Source organism: Protopterus annectens, chromosome 1.part1 (assembly GCF_019279795.1).
Source record: "Protopterus annectens isolate FY-2018-M chromosome 1.part1, PAN1.0, whole genome shotgun sequence".
Classification (NCBI taxonomy): Eukaryota; Metazoa; Chordata; order Ceratodontiformes; family Protopteridae; genus Protopterus; species Protopterus annectens.
The window spans coordinates 293,942,837-293,958,262 of NC_056726.1; the positions used below are offsets into that span (position 1 = coordinate 293,942,837).

A 15,426-nucleotide genomic window follows, 5' to 3' on the forward strand; every position below is an offset into this window, starting at 1 on the left:
GGCATCCCATGGGCCCAGAGTGAATGCTGCCCCCCCTCACATCTAAGGCGGGAGTCAGTAAATCCTCTGTGAACATGTCTGCTCGAAATTGTGCAGTTTCCTTAGAGGTACCCGCTTTATCTACTCCGGCGGATGCCGAATCCTCAGCCAAGCTGACACTGGCTACAGACTGAGGTATGGCAGACAGACGTGCAGCAGACGAAGTAGGCCAGAAGGACTTGGTCCTCTTCCGAGGTGGTTCAGATGGGGCGTCAGGCCCAGCCTCCATCCCTAACGCTATTTGTTTCGAGCGCTGATTCTCTAAATACAAATGTAAAGCCTGCAAATGGCAGTGTAAGGTCTTAGGGACAAACGATCGGCAAATGGTGCAGTTCTCATGGTCATGTTCCCTGCCTAGACAAAAAAGACACTGGTCATGGGCGTCTGATGGGAATCTGCCAACCACACTTGCCCTTACCGGATGACATGAACAGACTACTTATCAACAAAGTAGGACTAAAATAATCCCCAACGGGGTACTTAACTGAATCTTTTTTCGATCAGACATCCGCTAAAAGCAAGAGCACCTGGCGTACGACTGGTGGCTGAAAAGTTCTGAGGGCTGGTACATGCAGACGTCACTTTTATGGTCCATGCCCCTGCAGCCACGTCCGACATCCAACGCACCAAGAGGGACTGAAAATCTTTGGAAACCTGGCCGGACAAACTGGAAAGGAAGAAGAGTAAACCCACAAGTAGAATACTGCAACACTGGAATAGAAGCACATCTGGTTTGGTTGTCTGCTGAGATAGGAGGTACCCTTGTGTGTAGCATCCACTTATGAGGGTCTATCCTGGATTTGCACAAAGTATCTGTTATTGTGTTCTGCTCTTATATACTGAGGTTGTTCAGCATTTCAGTTTTTCAGGCAATCATGGCTAGTTTGACAGGGTGTACGACTTCGCTCTCCCTTTTTTTTGTCTACGTACCACATCACTATGGTGTTTTCTGTTATCTCTAACAGTGGGGTCATGGGCTCCAGGATTCCACAACTGAGCTACAGCTTTGACAGCTTTAATTAGAGCCATCAACTCCTTGAGATTACTATACTTATTCCTGAAAAGGGCCTCCCACATGCCCTAAAGCTTGATGCCTTGAGAGCGCCCCCCCCCAAGCAAAGTGAGTCTTGTGACTAACAGAGCAGGAGGTGGGAGAAAATGGGAGACCACAATTTAAGAAGATGTGAATGGCCTACCACAGAAATTTCTTCTTCATGAAACTGAGTATTGGAATTCTGAAAGTATAATGGATAAAGACGCTAGACCCAGACTGGTTTGCATTACCAGTGGATTTCCTTCATGTGTAGTTTAGAAAATGGTACCACTATGGTGAACAAAGCCAGGTAACACAATTTTGAGGAACTCTGTTGCTGTGGACATGCTTTGATGGGCCAGATTCAAGAAATGAAGCTGGAAAGATGACACTTTACCTGGAGAGAGGTAAACAGTGGACAGTGAGGTGTCAAGGAGACACCTTAGAAACTCCAACCTTTCAGAAGGGTTTAATAAAGACTTTATGGATTTAGTTTGAAACCCAGGCTGCTGGAATGAATTGTGAACTTTAGAGATATTACAGTCTCTTGAATGAAACAAGGTGAAACTATGCAATCATTCAAACATGGGAACATACGGCTGCCTTAAGTTTGCGAAAGGCTATGACTGGGACCAGGAACTTTGTAAAAACTCCTGATGCAATGGAAATCCCAAAAGACAAATATGTAAACAAAGTAAAATCCCAAAGAAATGAATCTCTGGTAATGCCCAAGCTTTTTGTGAAGTGGAATCTGCATGCAGTCACCTTTATGTCAGTTACTAGAGAGATCTTTGGGAAAGAGGAAACAAAGTTTAAAGTGAGGATCTTGAATTTTAGGACCAAAAGGAAGGTGTTTAGCTCAGACAGGTTCAAAACTGGGGTCATGTAATATTCCCGAACACCTATGCCTCTTTGGAATGGGGCCACTGGCTCTATCCTGCCCTGGGGTATTGCGTCAACAGGATTAGAGGAAACAGATGGATTTTTGTTTTTTTGAGCAGGAGTTCACAAATGAGATGCAAGGGATGCCCACTATAACTGTTCTGGATAACAAGGCAACTGTAGTTGCCAGTTTTCCTCCGACTAGAGGAAGGAGGATAAGTCCTTTTTGCTATTTAGGGATATAAAAAAAAAAAAAAAAAAAAAAAAAAAAAAAAAAAAAAAAAAAGAGTTGCTTGGCCCCTTTCATCAACTGTCCCCTCTCTTCCAGTTTCTTTAATACTTCGGTGAAAGAATTTACAAATGGTCGCAATCAACAAAAGCATTCAATAGCGGAGACTTGTGATCAGAGAAATTCTGTAATCAGATCCATGCCTTGCTGCACACTACTGTATAAGTAGCAGCAGCCCTGGACACAACATCCACTGTGTCATAAACACACTTAACAGAATGCTTAGTGACTTAGGAGGCAAAGTTTAACATTTCTAATAGAGAAGATTTAGTGTCAAGTTTGAGAAGAAAGTTAAGGTTTGCTGCATGTTAGCAAAAATATATAGAAACTTGGACATGTGACCCTGGCGACTGATTGTACATCTTCCACTTTAGCATTTAGAACAGACTTTATTCTCCCAAATCTATCAAATCAATGATTCTTTGCCATTTAGCATACGGTCAGAAGCAGAAAATGCTTGGATGATTTATCCCATCAATGAAAGTCCGACACTGGGTTTATATATAATGTGTGCAGGTCAGGCACCCTATAAAATCTGTCGGGTTTCTTGGGGGCAAAGGGTTAGGAATTTGGGAAAAAGAAGCATGGGTGCCTTTTAAAGCACCAAAAATGAGGGCAAATGGTTTTGTGAAATCCATACTCAGCAACTCATAAGGACTCTTCTGAGACTGACACTTCCTTATTCTCCAATTTGAATTTTGTTTTTTTTAAATACTGTATCCTCGAAGGACATTTCTTCACTGGGGAGTCTGAAGAGAGGGTGTCTTTAGTTTCAGAGTCACAAGCAGTAGGAGAGGACAACTCTTAGGCATAGTCCAGATCCTCAACACCTGGATCAGACAGATCCTCATTGGAGAAGGGGGGGGTGGGTCTTTTTCTCTTAACTTGGGTAGAAACTGGAAAAGGCGAGGAGACAGACTTGATTTCTTTAAACAGCTCCCAAGGAAAATTATACTAGTCTAGTTGAAAAGCTTTTTACACAGTGTGTGTTGGCAGGAGGGGAGAGACATTCTGTCTGTGGACTCCTCTTTTTAAAGTTATACCAAGCCTAGGGCAGAATCCAAAGGACAGACCTGCATAAGAAATCCAATGACATCCTCCCCCCTCCCCTAAAATGGTACATTTGTGCAAGCTGCACTTGCCTATAACCACAGATGTTGGATTTCATCACTGCTGCCATAGCTTGTTTGTATCCCACCCAGGACACAACCAGCCAGATTCACAAAACTCTGTCTCTCTCGGACATCATCTCTCTGACTGACGATATGGCAGCCCTGTGGAGGGAAATCAGCAGTCAGACTGAATATTTCTTCAGGGCTCTTCTGCCCGTAAGAGCAGCATACTCGCCCTGAAAAAAAGATACAACAGCACCAAAACATTTCACATCCCAAACAGTAACTACATACAAGAAGAGGGACTGAGTACTGAGGACTGAGCGGCTAGTACAGCAGTGAGGAATTCAAACATCTACTGTTTGAGGCAAGTGCAGCTTACACAATGGTACTATGTTCATCATTACAGCGGTACTATGTTCATCATTCACTACAGTAGTCAGGCTATATGGGTGGATCATCAAGGCCTATTCAATCTGGAAGGATGGATGTGGAGAATGGCTCTAGTAAAAACTTTCCTGGACCTAGAAAAGCTGTAAAAATTATAAATACAGAGAACCAAGTAGGTACCTCTAGAATACGCAGTGGCCACACCTTTCAAATATGCCAAAGAAGCCATGGCTCCAGCAGAATTTGCTTTGATTCTGCCTGGAAAAGATTTACAATAGTGGGTATATCAAAAGACAAAATAGCTGACAACAATCTACAGTCTGTTTTGACATGGGCTGTCCTTTCTTTATTCCATCATAAGCAATAAACGTTATTTGCTTTTCTAAAATATCTAGTGCTGTCAAGATAGTGCTAGAGTTGGCTATGCACATCCAGATTACGCAGAACCTTTTCTCTCTGGTTCTTGGGATCTGGACAGAAAATCAGTAGACTGCTGGCCTGATTCAAAATGAATTCTGAAACAGCTCTGTATATGAATAAGGGATTTGCTTTTAATGACACCCGATCACTATGAAAAAGCAGACTGGTTTCACCCACTGAGCTTCCAACTCAGATACTCCTCTTGCAAAAATCAGAACAAAAAAAAAATACAATTTTCTATATAATGAACCACAAACTTGTTTAATGAACATGTTCAAACAGTATTCACCTATGAAAAGTTAACTATTTCTTTAAGTTAACTGCCCTGAAGGGCCATTTTAAGCCTAGTCAATAACCAGAGGTCAGAAACAATCCCTCTGCCTTGTATTTATCAGGTGAAGATGTTAACCATTATGCCAAAACCATTCAATTTGACCCCAAGGAGTAGTGACCTACTTTTGAGGTTAACTCCGGTATAAAACTTCCTTCATAAACTGTGTCACTAAAAACAGAAAGGATCCATTGGAAGGCATGCTGAAATGGATGCAGGATATACACCTTGATAGGAGAATAAGACCAGAGAACAGTATTTCGGCACCAGTGGTACATACATAATCCCCGACCAGACCTTGACTGACTAGCCACCAACTAGAAAAATCTTTTCCCACTTACCAATATAAGATTTTACAGTAACGGATTTTCTCACCTTATTTAGTACCTGCTGCAGCATCCTAATGAAAATGTCGCCTAAAAGGTATCAGAATAGAATCATCCAGAAGGTTACAACTGAAGGCGTTTGAGATGTGGGTGCATCAAAACGTCTTTTGCCTTGTGAGCAAGTCAAGTCTGAGGAATCTTGTAGTATTTGCCCTTGGTCATTTCCATAAGAAGGGACAACCAATGCTGCCTGACCCAAAAGGTAGTAGCCCTAAATATTTTTGCAGAGTACTTCAGAATTACCTTGGAAATCAATGGAAAAGGTGAAAAAGCGCTAAAGCAACATCCCCAGCTACAAAAATGAAAATGTGGCCATTTTCCAGACCTGCCTGAAAAGTCCTGCAGTAGAATTTATTCAGTTGTCTGTTTTGAGAGGAGGCAAACATTTCTACTGGACGTGCTCCCCAATACTGGATCAATTCCAGAAGACCCGCCCCCAGTATTCAATTTCCATTCGTAAGGGTTTGTCCAGGTCCTGTTAATCTCTGCCTCTACATTTTGTGCTGACAGAATGCAGGATGCTTGGTGGGTTAAAAAATGCTAGAGTTACTCCCAAGCCATCACAGCCAATCTGCACAGAGGGCAAAGCTTGGTGTCCCCTTGTTTATGTACTACATAACCATGGTGTTGTCTGCAATTACCTGCAGAGGTCCTGGAGGCAATAGGTGATGCAGACAGACTGAGGCATACATCAGAGGCAATAACTTTCACATTTATACACTTTGGCTTGTCTGATGAATTTTATAACCCTTGCACATTTACCCCCACAAACAATAAATGAGGCTTATGTACTTAGAGACTGGCTTGGGACCCCAGAAGAGGAAGGGAGACCTGGATTTGCTTGTAACTGCGGTGTTCACCAATGCAGTTCATTTTTGACAAAGCCCAAGACTAGAATCTGAAATTCCAATGGAAGCAAATGCTGGATCCACATACTGTTTTAGATACCACTGAATTTCTCATATATAACCGAGCCAGAGGATTCAGAAGCCATAAATTCATCCCCATGGTCAATAATAACTGGGATCATACCACAGATAATATGAGGGGACCAATGCATGGGATAAAGCATTTAGAAGCTGCCTCCATCCTTTACATGTAGGGTCTACATTAGATGAATGAATGCTTAAAATGTAGAGCACAACATGCTCGACAGCTTTTAAGCAAACATTCATCTAAGCAAAACCCCACAATGTTGAAACAAAGTTTCGAAAAGTTATAGTTGGCCAGCGATCAGGAAACCAACAACTGACGGCTAAAATGTACTTTACACCATTAACCTCCCCCAAAAAAAACAACAAAACCAAATCAAACAAAATAAAGTGGGGGGGGGCTGTGCCCCCACACCCCCTACTTAAATATACCAACTCTGAAATCGTACCACAGTGGAGGGCTGTCATAACATTACACAGGGTGAACAACGAGACTGCAAAACAGTGGACTGTAAGAACGGCTAGACAAGGTGAACGTTTTGACGTCAGCCGTTGGCTTCCTGATGGCTGGCCAACTATAACTTTTCAAAACTCCTTGTTTCGACATTCTTAGGTTTCACTTACATGAACGTTCACGTAAAAGCTGTCGAGCATGTCGTATGCGACATTTTAAGCGTTCGTTCATCTAATAGGGAGCCTACAGGTACAGGGGGTAGTCCTCTGTGAATTTTCCGTTTTCCATCCATAGATGCAAGTTGTGCTTGAACATGGACAGGGATTAACTTTATTTAATGTGGATGGGGAGTCTGTTTCACAGCAGCAGTATCCTCTGCGATATATACCTGCCCCTCCAAACCATTCTGTTAATGTTTCAGAAGAGGTTTACATCCCTAGACTAAGTAGTTCTGATGCTATTTGACTTGCTGATGTACAGTAAATCAATCTCAGATACACCTCTTGCAGAAATCAGAAAACTGTGAAGAAACCCCCATATGTCACCCACTTTATTGCCAACTGGCTCAGAGAGGAGCCAAGAAATAAAAGTAGGGGAGGTTACCTCCAAAGGGGGTTGAAGGATGCCTTGTATGCCAGACACAGGTCACACATTAGCAGTTTGTAGGATACTGAGTACAGTGACAGGGCTACGAGTTAGTCCATGTAGGACATGTTTAGGCCTTGCATCCTTTTAGTAAGGCATCTCTGCGGATATTCCAGTTGCTGCATGTGTTTGGGCACAAACATGCCAAAGGGGGCCATTACATTCAATGACTACCCTAATGAGGGCTGAGTAAAGGGGGATAACTACATCCCTAGATCTAGGCATAATCTTGGTTTATAAGCTGTGCAATACAGAAGGACTTTCTTACAACAATGGGTATGTGCTCGTCAAAAGTTAGTTTACTGTCCACAGAAGTTCTCACATCCCAAACAACTAATCAACTCTGGGGCATATTGGCCCCTTGGATAGAGGATTTTCCAAAGAATACAATAAAACATTTTTTTGTCATTTAGTTTCAGCCCACAATTTTGACACTAGTTATTTATTTGGGACAAACCTTCATGCAGAATGACCAAGTCATTTGTGGATTCTAGGACTGCTCCTAGCTTGTAGTCATTTGCAAACTTAAGTCTGCCAGAGCCCTTTGGCATTTAGCCAATACCAAACAGGAGGTGTCCTAGCATAGAACCCAAGGGGACTCCACAGGTGACTGGTCTCTCTGCAAAGGTAAATTCCTCTATTTTGACTGGCTCCTTTGGAGGTAACCTCCCCAGTTTGATTTCCTGTGTCCTGTGAGCCAGTTGGCAATAAAGCAAGTGACATATGGAGTTTCTTCCTGGTTTATTTAGCCTTGGCCAGGTCGAAGTATAGGGTGTGCACCATTTTGCCTTCATCCATTGCTTTGGTGACCTTGTCAAAAAAATCTTTCTGCTGAGATGTATAGAAGGCAATACAGAAACACAATCCTGTGCGACAGTCAAGGAGGCTTTCTCAACATTTATCTGGAGCCTGAGATTGATCAAAGAGGTGAAACCCATGCGAAGGCTCTTGACATCTGGAGAAACGAATCTGCAAAGATAAGCAAGCCATCTAAATATGGAAATACCACACTGCAGACTGCATGGCATTCGCATATCACTGGAGCTGAAAGTACAGTTTTGTACCTACCATAAATGTAGATGTTCGAGTGTTCATACAGCTGCAGTTATAACAGATGGGTTATCCTGCTGTCAGGCGGGTCCTCGGTCGGCCGAATTCCAAAGTCTAGGTCCGGCGTCGGTTGTCGTCGCTTCCTCCCTGACGTCAGTGCGGCAGGGGTATAAAAGAGGCAGCCAATGCCATTTTCTTCAGTTTTTCTTGCCCCAGATGTCAGGTGCCCCCAGAAGGAAGGCAAACATAATATTATGCAAAAATGCAATGTTGATAAATCAAAAACAGTAGTTGCAAGCAAATACACCATAAAAGAGTACCCCAAAAGGTTATATGAAAAGGGTTGGTCATAAAGCCTGTCCTAAGAGGGGTTGGAGGGAGGGAAACCTGGACTGCAGCTGTATGAGCACTCGAACATCTACACTTATGGTAGGTACAAAACTGTACTATGTTCATCGTGCATACAGCTGCAGTCATAACAGATGGGTAGAATCCCAAAGCTAAGTAAGGGTGGTAGGCACTAAGTGGAACTAGGAGGGGCTAGGATGCCCTGCAGGACTGCTGTGGCAAAGCCCGCTCTAGATTTAGAGTACAGTGGGAGGTGATAGTGCTTGGAGAAAGTGTGCACTGAACTCCAGGTGGCTGCTTCCAAAATATCCTTGGTAGGGACCCCCCTGAGAAAGGCTGCAGAGGTAGCTGTGGCTCTGGTGGAGTGGGATCTGATGCATGCAGGCACAGTTTTTCCATGAAATGAGTAACAAAAGCGTATGCAGTGGGCTATCCATTTTGAAATTGTCTGTTTGGAAATAGCCTTTCCTTGAGCACCTGCAGCATAGGACACAGAGTTGCTCAGATTTCCTGAATGGCTTTGTCCTGTCCAAATAATAACGAAGTTGTCTGTGAATGTTCAAGGAATGTAGTAGTCTTTCCCCTTTGTTTTGTGGATTAGGATAAAAGGTAGGTAAGTGGATAGTCTGATTCAAAGCTACACTGGATACTATCTTTGGCATAAAGGTAGGGTTGGTTCGTAAAAAAACTCTGTCCTGATGGAAAATGATGAATGGTTGCACAGCCATGAGGGCCTGTAGCTCCGAAACCCTGCGAGCTGAGGTGATAGCCAGAAGAAAGGCTGTTTTCCATGACAAGTACTGTAACTCTGATGAAGAAGCTGGCTCGAAGGGAGGAAGGGTCAGCTTTTCCAATACGAAGTTGAGGTCCCAAGCAGGGACTGGTAGTTTCCTTGGGGGTTTTATATTCTTTGCCCCTCTGAGGAACTGCCTTAAGAGAGGATGAGAGAATAAAGGAGGATCTGTGTTGTATTGTGCAGAAATGGCTGAAGCGTGAATCTTGATGGAGGAGAAGGAAAGTCCATTGTTTAACATCTCAGCTAGGTACTGTAAAATTTGAGGTATATTTATTACCCAAGGATTCTGTCCCTTCTTTTGATTCCAGGCAGAAAATCGTTTCCATTTGGCAGAGTAGGCCTTTCTAGTAGAAGGTCTTCTGGCCTCCAAGATGACATCCTGCACCTCCTTGGAGAGGAGAAACTGTTGGGAAATCAAGGAATTCTCCATGCAGCTAGATTTAGAGTTTTGAGATGGCTGTGAAGAGTTTTGTAGTTGTGCTGGGACAACAGAAGAGGGACTAGAGGTAGGATCCATGGTGGGGAATGTGTCAGGCTCTACAGGAGCTGATACCAGTGTTGCCTTGGCCAGTCTGGAGCAATGAGAATAATTTTCAGCCTCTCTGCTCTGGCTTTTAATAGAACTTTGGGCAGCAGAGGAAGAGGCGGGAAGGCATAGACTGTCAATGTTGCCCAATTGAAGGAAAGTGCGTCCACTTTCCAGGCCTGTGGATGATGGGTCCTTGAACAAAATTTTTTCAACTGGCAATTTCTGTGGGTAGCAAAGAGATCTTTGTCTGGCTGTCCCCATGCCTGAGTTATCTTTGTGAAAATTTGAGGATGCAACTTCCATTCGTGTGGATCTGTCATATTTCTGCTTAGGTTGTCCGCCAGTGTGTTTTCCTTCCCTGGCAGGAATTGTGCCTGTAGTTGAATTTTCAATTCCAGTGCTGTGTTCCATAGGGTCATGGCTTGCCTGCACAGGGGGTATGAATGAGTTCCCCCCTGTTTGTTTATGTACCACATCACTGTGGTGTTGTCTGTCCTTATCAATAGCTGGCCTGGATGCAGTAAGTCTTTGAAAGTCATAATAGCCTTTTGCACGGCTAGCATTTCCTTTTGGTTGATGTGAAGGAGCTTCTCTTTTCGTGCCCATTTTCCCTGAATGCACTGATCTGTCATGTGTGCTCCCCAGGCGTAGTCTGAGGAGTCTGTTGTGATGATTTGAGTTGCTTGAGGTACACAGAAAGGAAGACCTGTGTTTCTTTGGCAAACTTGAACCCACTACATAAATTCCTTTTGAAGGCATGGAATGAGTGCTTTAATTGCTTCCAAGCTGTGGCTGTGTTGAGACCATAAGTTTTTTAGGTACCATTGAAGTTTCCTCGTATGCAGCTTTGCACATGGGATAAGTAGGATGCAAGATGCCATGAATCCCAGAGCCTGCAGGGCTTTCCTTGCAGTTAGCCTGGTGTAAGTTGCCATTTTTCTGAAGTATTGAGACAGTTGCCCTTGCTTGTCTGGCGTGAGGTAGGCCATCTGGGTGGTTATATCCAAGTTGGCACCCAGGAAAATTATTTGTTGAGAGGGTATTCGCTTTGATTTCTTTTTGTTGACTGTGTATCCCAGGAAGTTCTACAGTTTTATTACAAACGCCAGGTGCTGCAGTAGTATGTCCTTATTGTCCGCTTGGATCAGGCAGTCGTCCAGATATGGGTAGATTTGTATCCCTCGTAGTCTGCAGAAGGCGATTACTGATGCCAGGCATTTTGTAAACACTCTGGGCGCAGTAGATAAGCCAAAGGGCAATGCAGAGAATTGGTAATGGGTTGAACCTGCAAGAAATCTGAGGTATCTTCTGTAATCTTGTCTGATAGGGACATGCAGGTATGCCTCCTTGAGGTCCAATGCTACCAGCCAAGTCTCCTTGCCCAGCATGGGAAGAAGCTGCTGTAATGTGAGCATCTTGAATTTTGGCACCTGTAGATATGTGTTTAGGATGGATAGGTCTAAGATAGGTCTCCAATATTTGTCTTTCCTTGGTACCAGGAATAGTCTGGAATAAAACCCTTGACCTTGTTCTTTTGCAGGTACCTCTTGAATTGCTTTCATGTCCACGAGAGCTGAAATTTGTTTTTGTGCCTCCGCCCTTTGATTTTGTGGCAGGTTTGGCATGCCTCTCATTTTTGGAAGGGTGTGAAAGTGGAACCTGTAGTCTCTGTCTATAATGTCCAGAATCCATTTGTCTTTTGTAACAATATGCCAATTTTTTGAGAATAATGTCAGTTTTCTACCCAAAGGTGCTGCCATTAAAGCTTTGCTTGGCAGGTGTAGGGGGAAGTCATTGTGTCTGTTTTCTAAAAGACTGATCTATCTTCTCCACCTCTTGGGGTTGGTGCTTGCCTCTGTCTGGCTCTGAAAGATCCTTGAGGTTGCCCTCTACCCCTTGGATGCCTGTATCTGCCCCTTTGAGGTCTGTCCGTGGCTGGAAAGGACCGATTTTTTGAAGGCCAGTTTCTGCTGAAACGTGGAGGCTGTACCTGCAGGAAATCTTTCACTGTTTGCATTGATTTCGCTTTTTCCTCCATTTTCTTCAGCACCTCCTCTGCTTTAACACCAAACAATACATCTTTTTGAAGAGGCGCATCTAATAATTTAGGTATGACATGATCTGGTAAGGTTTGCTCTTTGAGCCAAGCATGCCTACGTATAACAGACCCCGTAACAGTAGCTCTACGTGAGGCCTCTAAAGCATCAAAACCACACTGCAAGGTATGTTTACCCACTTGCTCTGCACCATGCAACAAATCCTGCAACTCTTTTAAATCTGGTTGTTCTGGTTGAGTCATTTTGCTTTTCAGCTGAGATATCAAAAACTGTTGATACTTTAACATATAGAACTGACAGTTTAATACCCTCATGGTTAAAGTGGCCGAGGTGTACACCTTTTTCCCCCACCTTTCTAAAGATCTGGAATCTCTCTCTGAAGGTAATGGGTTTTTAGCAGTAGAGGCCTAAATTTCCTTGGGACGCTGTGAAATAGTTTCTGGGTCAGCAGTATGACTTTTATATAGGAACTGGTGAGAATCAGGAACCTGGTAATACCTGTCTGGTTTAACAGGAGCTGGAGGCAAAGAATCAGGATTAAGGCTGGCTTCTGCGTACACATCATTCAATATATCTAAAACAGGAGGGATAGCCAGAGGCCTATGCTGGGGGAGCAGAAGAAATTCCCTGAGCCTTTTCTTGGAATCCGAGTAATCTTGGCCTTCCCAGTGAAAGTGTTCCCTCAATGTATGCAGGGTTTCCCCAAAAGAGAAGTCCTCAGGGGGGGAGACCGAGGGAATAGACTCCTCTGCATCAGAGTCTTCGAATGGAGAATAGGCACAATCCTGGTCCTCAGATAGTTCTGAGGTAATAGAAGCTTGATCTGAGGAAGGGTAGTCTTCCTCTAATCTGGGCCTTTTGTCAGAGGGGGGTTGAGAACCCCTGATCAGAGTAATCAAATCCTCAGCCATTTTAAGCATCTGTTTTTTAGGCATGGTGCCTTGAGAGGGTGTCTGAGGAACCTGTTTTTTGGTTTTCATGGCTGTTTTAGACTTAGTGAAGGCTTTACTAGAGAAGGAGGAAGGCCTGAAGACCCCTTGAGAAATGGCAGGCCTGTCTAAATTCTGAGTTTCCCCGCCAGGAGTGGCATCGGTATCTGTAGTAGGAATGGGGGCCGAGGAGCCTGCGACCTCGGGTACTGAAGACACCAGTAATGCATTGTCATCTGTACTCAGGGGCTGCGTAGCTGCCTCACTGAGTACCGGAGAACCGGTAGTCGGCCTTAGCGTGGTATCAGTAGGTGGTGCGGACCTCGTATGCCGGTCCTTATCTTTGCGTTTTTTGCTCAAAACTGGAGTCTGAGTATCCGACGACATAATATAATTAAATTTTTTGCCAAAAAAGTGAAAGGCGAACTCCACCCGACGCTTAATAGTGCGTTTGTTGAATCTAGCACAAAAACGGCAGGCCGAGAAGTCGTGGTCTGGGCCTAAGCAAGGTATACAGTAAGAGTGGAAATCCTTATGCGGTATTTGCTTCCCACAAGAAATGCAATTATTAACTTTGTCTGACATTGGTCTGAGGCAAGAAAAGTTTCTAACGGGTACTTAGCTTTCAAGAAGACTTCGGCTGAAATACTTTCGTAAATCTCAGGAGCTGGCCGACCAGCACTTGCGAACTGCTTCTGCTTCGGGCACCGCGCGGCAAGAAAGACTGGAGAAAATGGCGTCGGCTGCCTCTTTTATACCCCTGCCGCACTGACGTCAGGGAGGAAGCGACGACAACCGACGCCGGACCTAGACTAGAATTCGGCCGACCGAGGACCCGCCTGACGGCAGGATAACCCATCTGTTATGACTGCAGCTGTATGCACGATGAACATCACTTTGTAAACCCTCTGGGAGCAGAGGATATCTGCAAGGGTAATAGAGAGATCTGATGGTGTGACCCAGACTAAATCTGAGGAACTTCCTGAAGCTTTCTGCTATGGCAAAGTGATGATAAATATCACTTAGATCTAAAGTAGTTACCACAAACTCCCTGAAGTGATGAGAGTTAGACTCTGAAGGTTCAACATTTTTAAACTTGTCATTTTCACAAACAGATGAGAAAGGTATAGAACTGGTCGCCATGAAAGCTCTGTTACCAGAAACATTCAGGAGTAGAAACCTTTGCACATTTGATTCAAAAGTACTGTTGCTAAGACTTCTACAGTGGAAAGTTGTTGGAAGAACCCGAGGAAAGAATTCTGTTTGGTTCGGAGGTTGTGGAAGAAGTCCCCTGAAAGGTTTTTGTATCCAGTGCCAACTGTAATCCTCCCACATTACTTTTAACACCTAAGACTGTCACTGTTTCCAAATGTAAAAAGCCAGTTTCCTGAACATTTTGAAAGATGGGGGAGGAAGGGACGGGGATGGGATACTGGCATGGTCATTCTGAAGTATTACCCTGTTCTTCTTTTGGAAAAGGTACTTTATTCCCCAACTGTCATCTCTTTTTTCTCCCTGTATGGCCTGAGAAGGCAGGAATTGCTTGTTTTGCTGTAAAGGGGATTATTTATAAAGGTGGGGGGGGGGGGCTTGAAGAAGTTTGAGATTCCCCTTATTTTCTTTTCATAAAATTGTTTGAGGACCCGAGTAGCAGATGGGACCAACAAAACATCCTTATCTAAAGCTGAATTTCAAATCTCAGACTTTACCTCATCTGCAAACATTTGGTTATATGTCCAGACATACCCTATTCAATACTGTAGGAATAGCAGGGGCCATACACACAGTATCTGCACAATCATGCATACGCTTTAAGGCATGTTTAGATATTTGCAGAAGCAGCAGTCACACTAACAGAATTCAGATGGGAACTACCTTCTGAAGTTAGGCAGATAATTCCCTCAACTGTCTGCACACAAGAGAATAAACTTCCTTGTGTGCTTGATAATTAAGAATTCTGTACAACATGGAAGTACTCGCACCAAATATCTTGCATTCTTTGTTCACAAGGTAAATATTGAAAAACAAGTAGTCTATTTCCAACTGGCAAAAAATGTAGGAACAGAAGCTGGATCCAACTTAAGGTGAGAAAAAAAAAGTTATGCTCTTACCATAACGTTCCATCTGTGTTGTCCAACTTCCTTCCATTAACCTCAGGGACTCTATTCCAACACTTGGAACCCACCAGTCTCCTCCTCACAACTTGTGATTCCAAACCTGAGATCCTCCTACCTACCCACAATGCCTCCCCATATTACCTCAGATCAAGTTTGCCCACAAGAATATGGTGTTCCTAACCAACATTAACTATAATACAAAAATAAGGAAGATTAAGATATATACAGATCTCCCAACAACAGAGCATCAGGACTCAACCAAGGAATAGAATTCCAAGAAACTTCTACTAGGCTTTCCGAATAAACATTGGACAGGGGGAAGGGGGTTAATGGAATGAAGCTGGACAACACAGATGGAACGTTATGGTAACTTCTTTATCTGATGTTGTCCAATTCATTCCATTAACCTGAGGGACACAGTCCCCAGCTACCATAATCCAGGGTGGCCATTAAGGGAGGATATTCCGGACTACAGCAGAACCAAAAGCACTTCTGCTACCAGATACAAAGTCCAATTTGTAATGACTGACAAAGGTATGGGTGTTTGACCAAGTAGTAGCAGCACAAATGTCCTCAACAGAAACTCTGAACTAAAAAGCTTGAGATGTGGCCATGGACCTTGCAGAGTGCACCTTTACCAGACCTAGTAAGGGAACACCTTTAGAAGAACAGATGAAAGTAATACAA

General features: G+C 43.6%; 1 protein-coding gene across 1 annotated transcript in view; it reads right to left on the reverse strand.

Moving 5' to 3' along the window:
* LOC122804616 (putative RNA-binding protein Luc7-like 2) overlaps nucleotides 1-15,426 on the reverse strand; it is a 1,326,948-nt gene that overhangs the window by 885,950 nt on the left and 425,572 nt on the right. Inside the window, exon 7 of the mRNA XM_044074589.1 lies at nucleotides 11,193-11,235. Within this exon, the coding sequence (XP_043930524.1) occupies nucleotides 11,193-11,235 (43 nt within the window). The remainder of the gene's footprint in view (nucleotides 1-11,192; nucleotides 11,236-15,426) is intronic.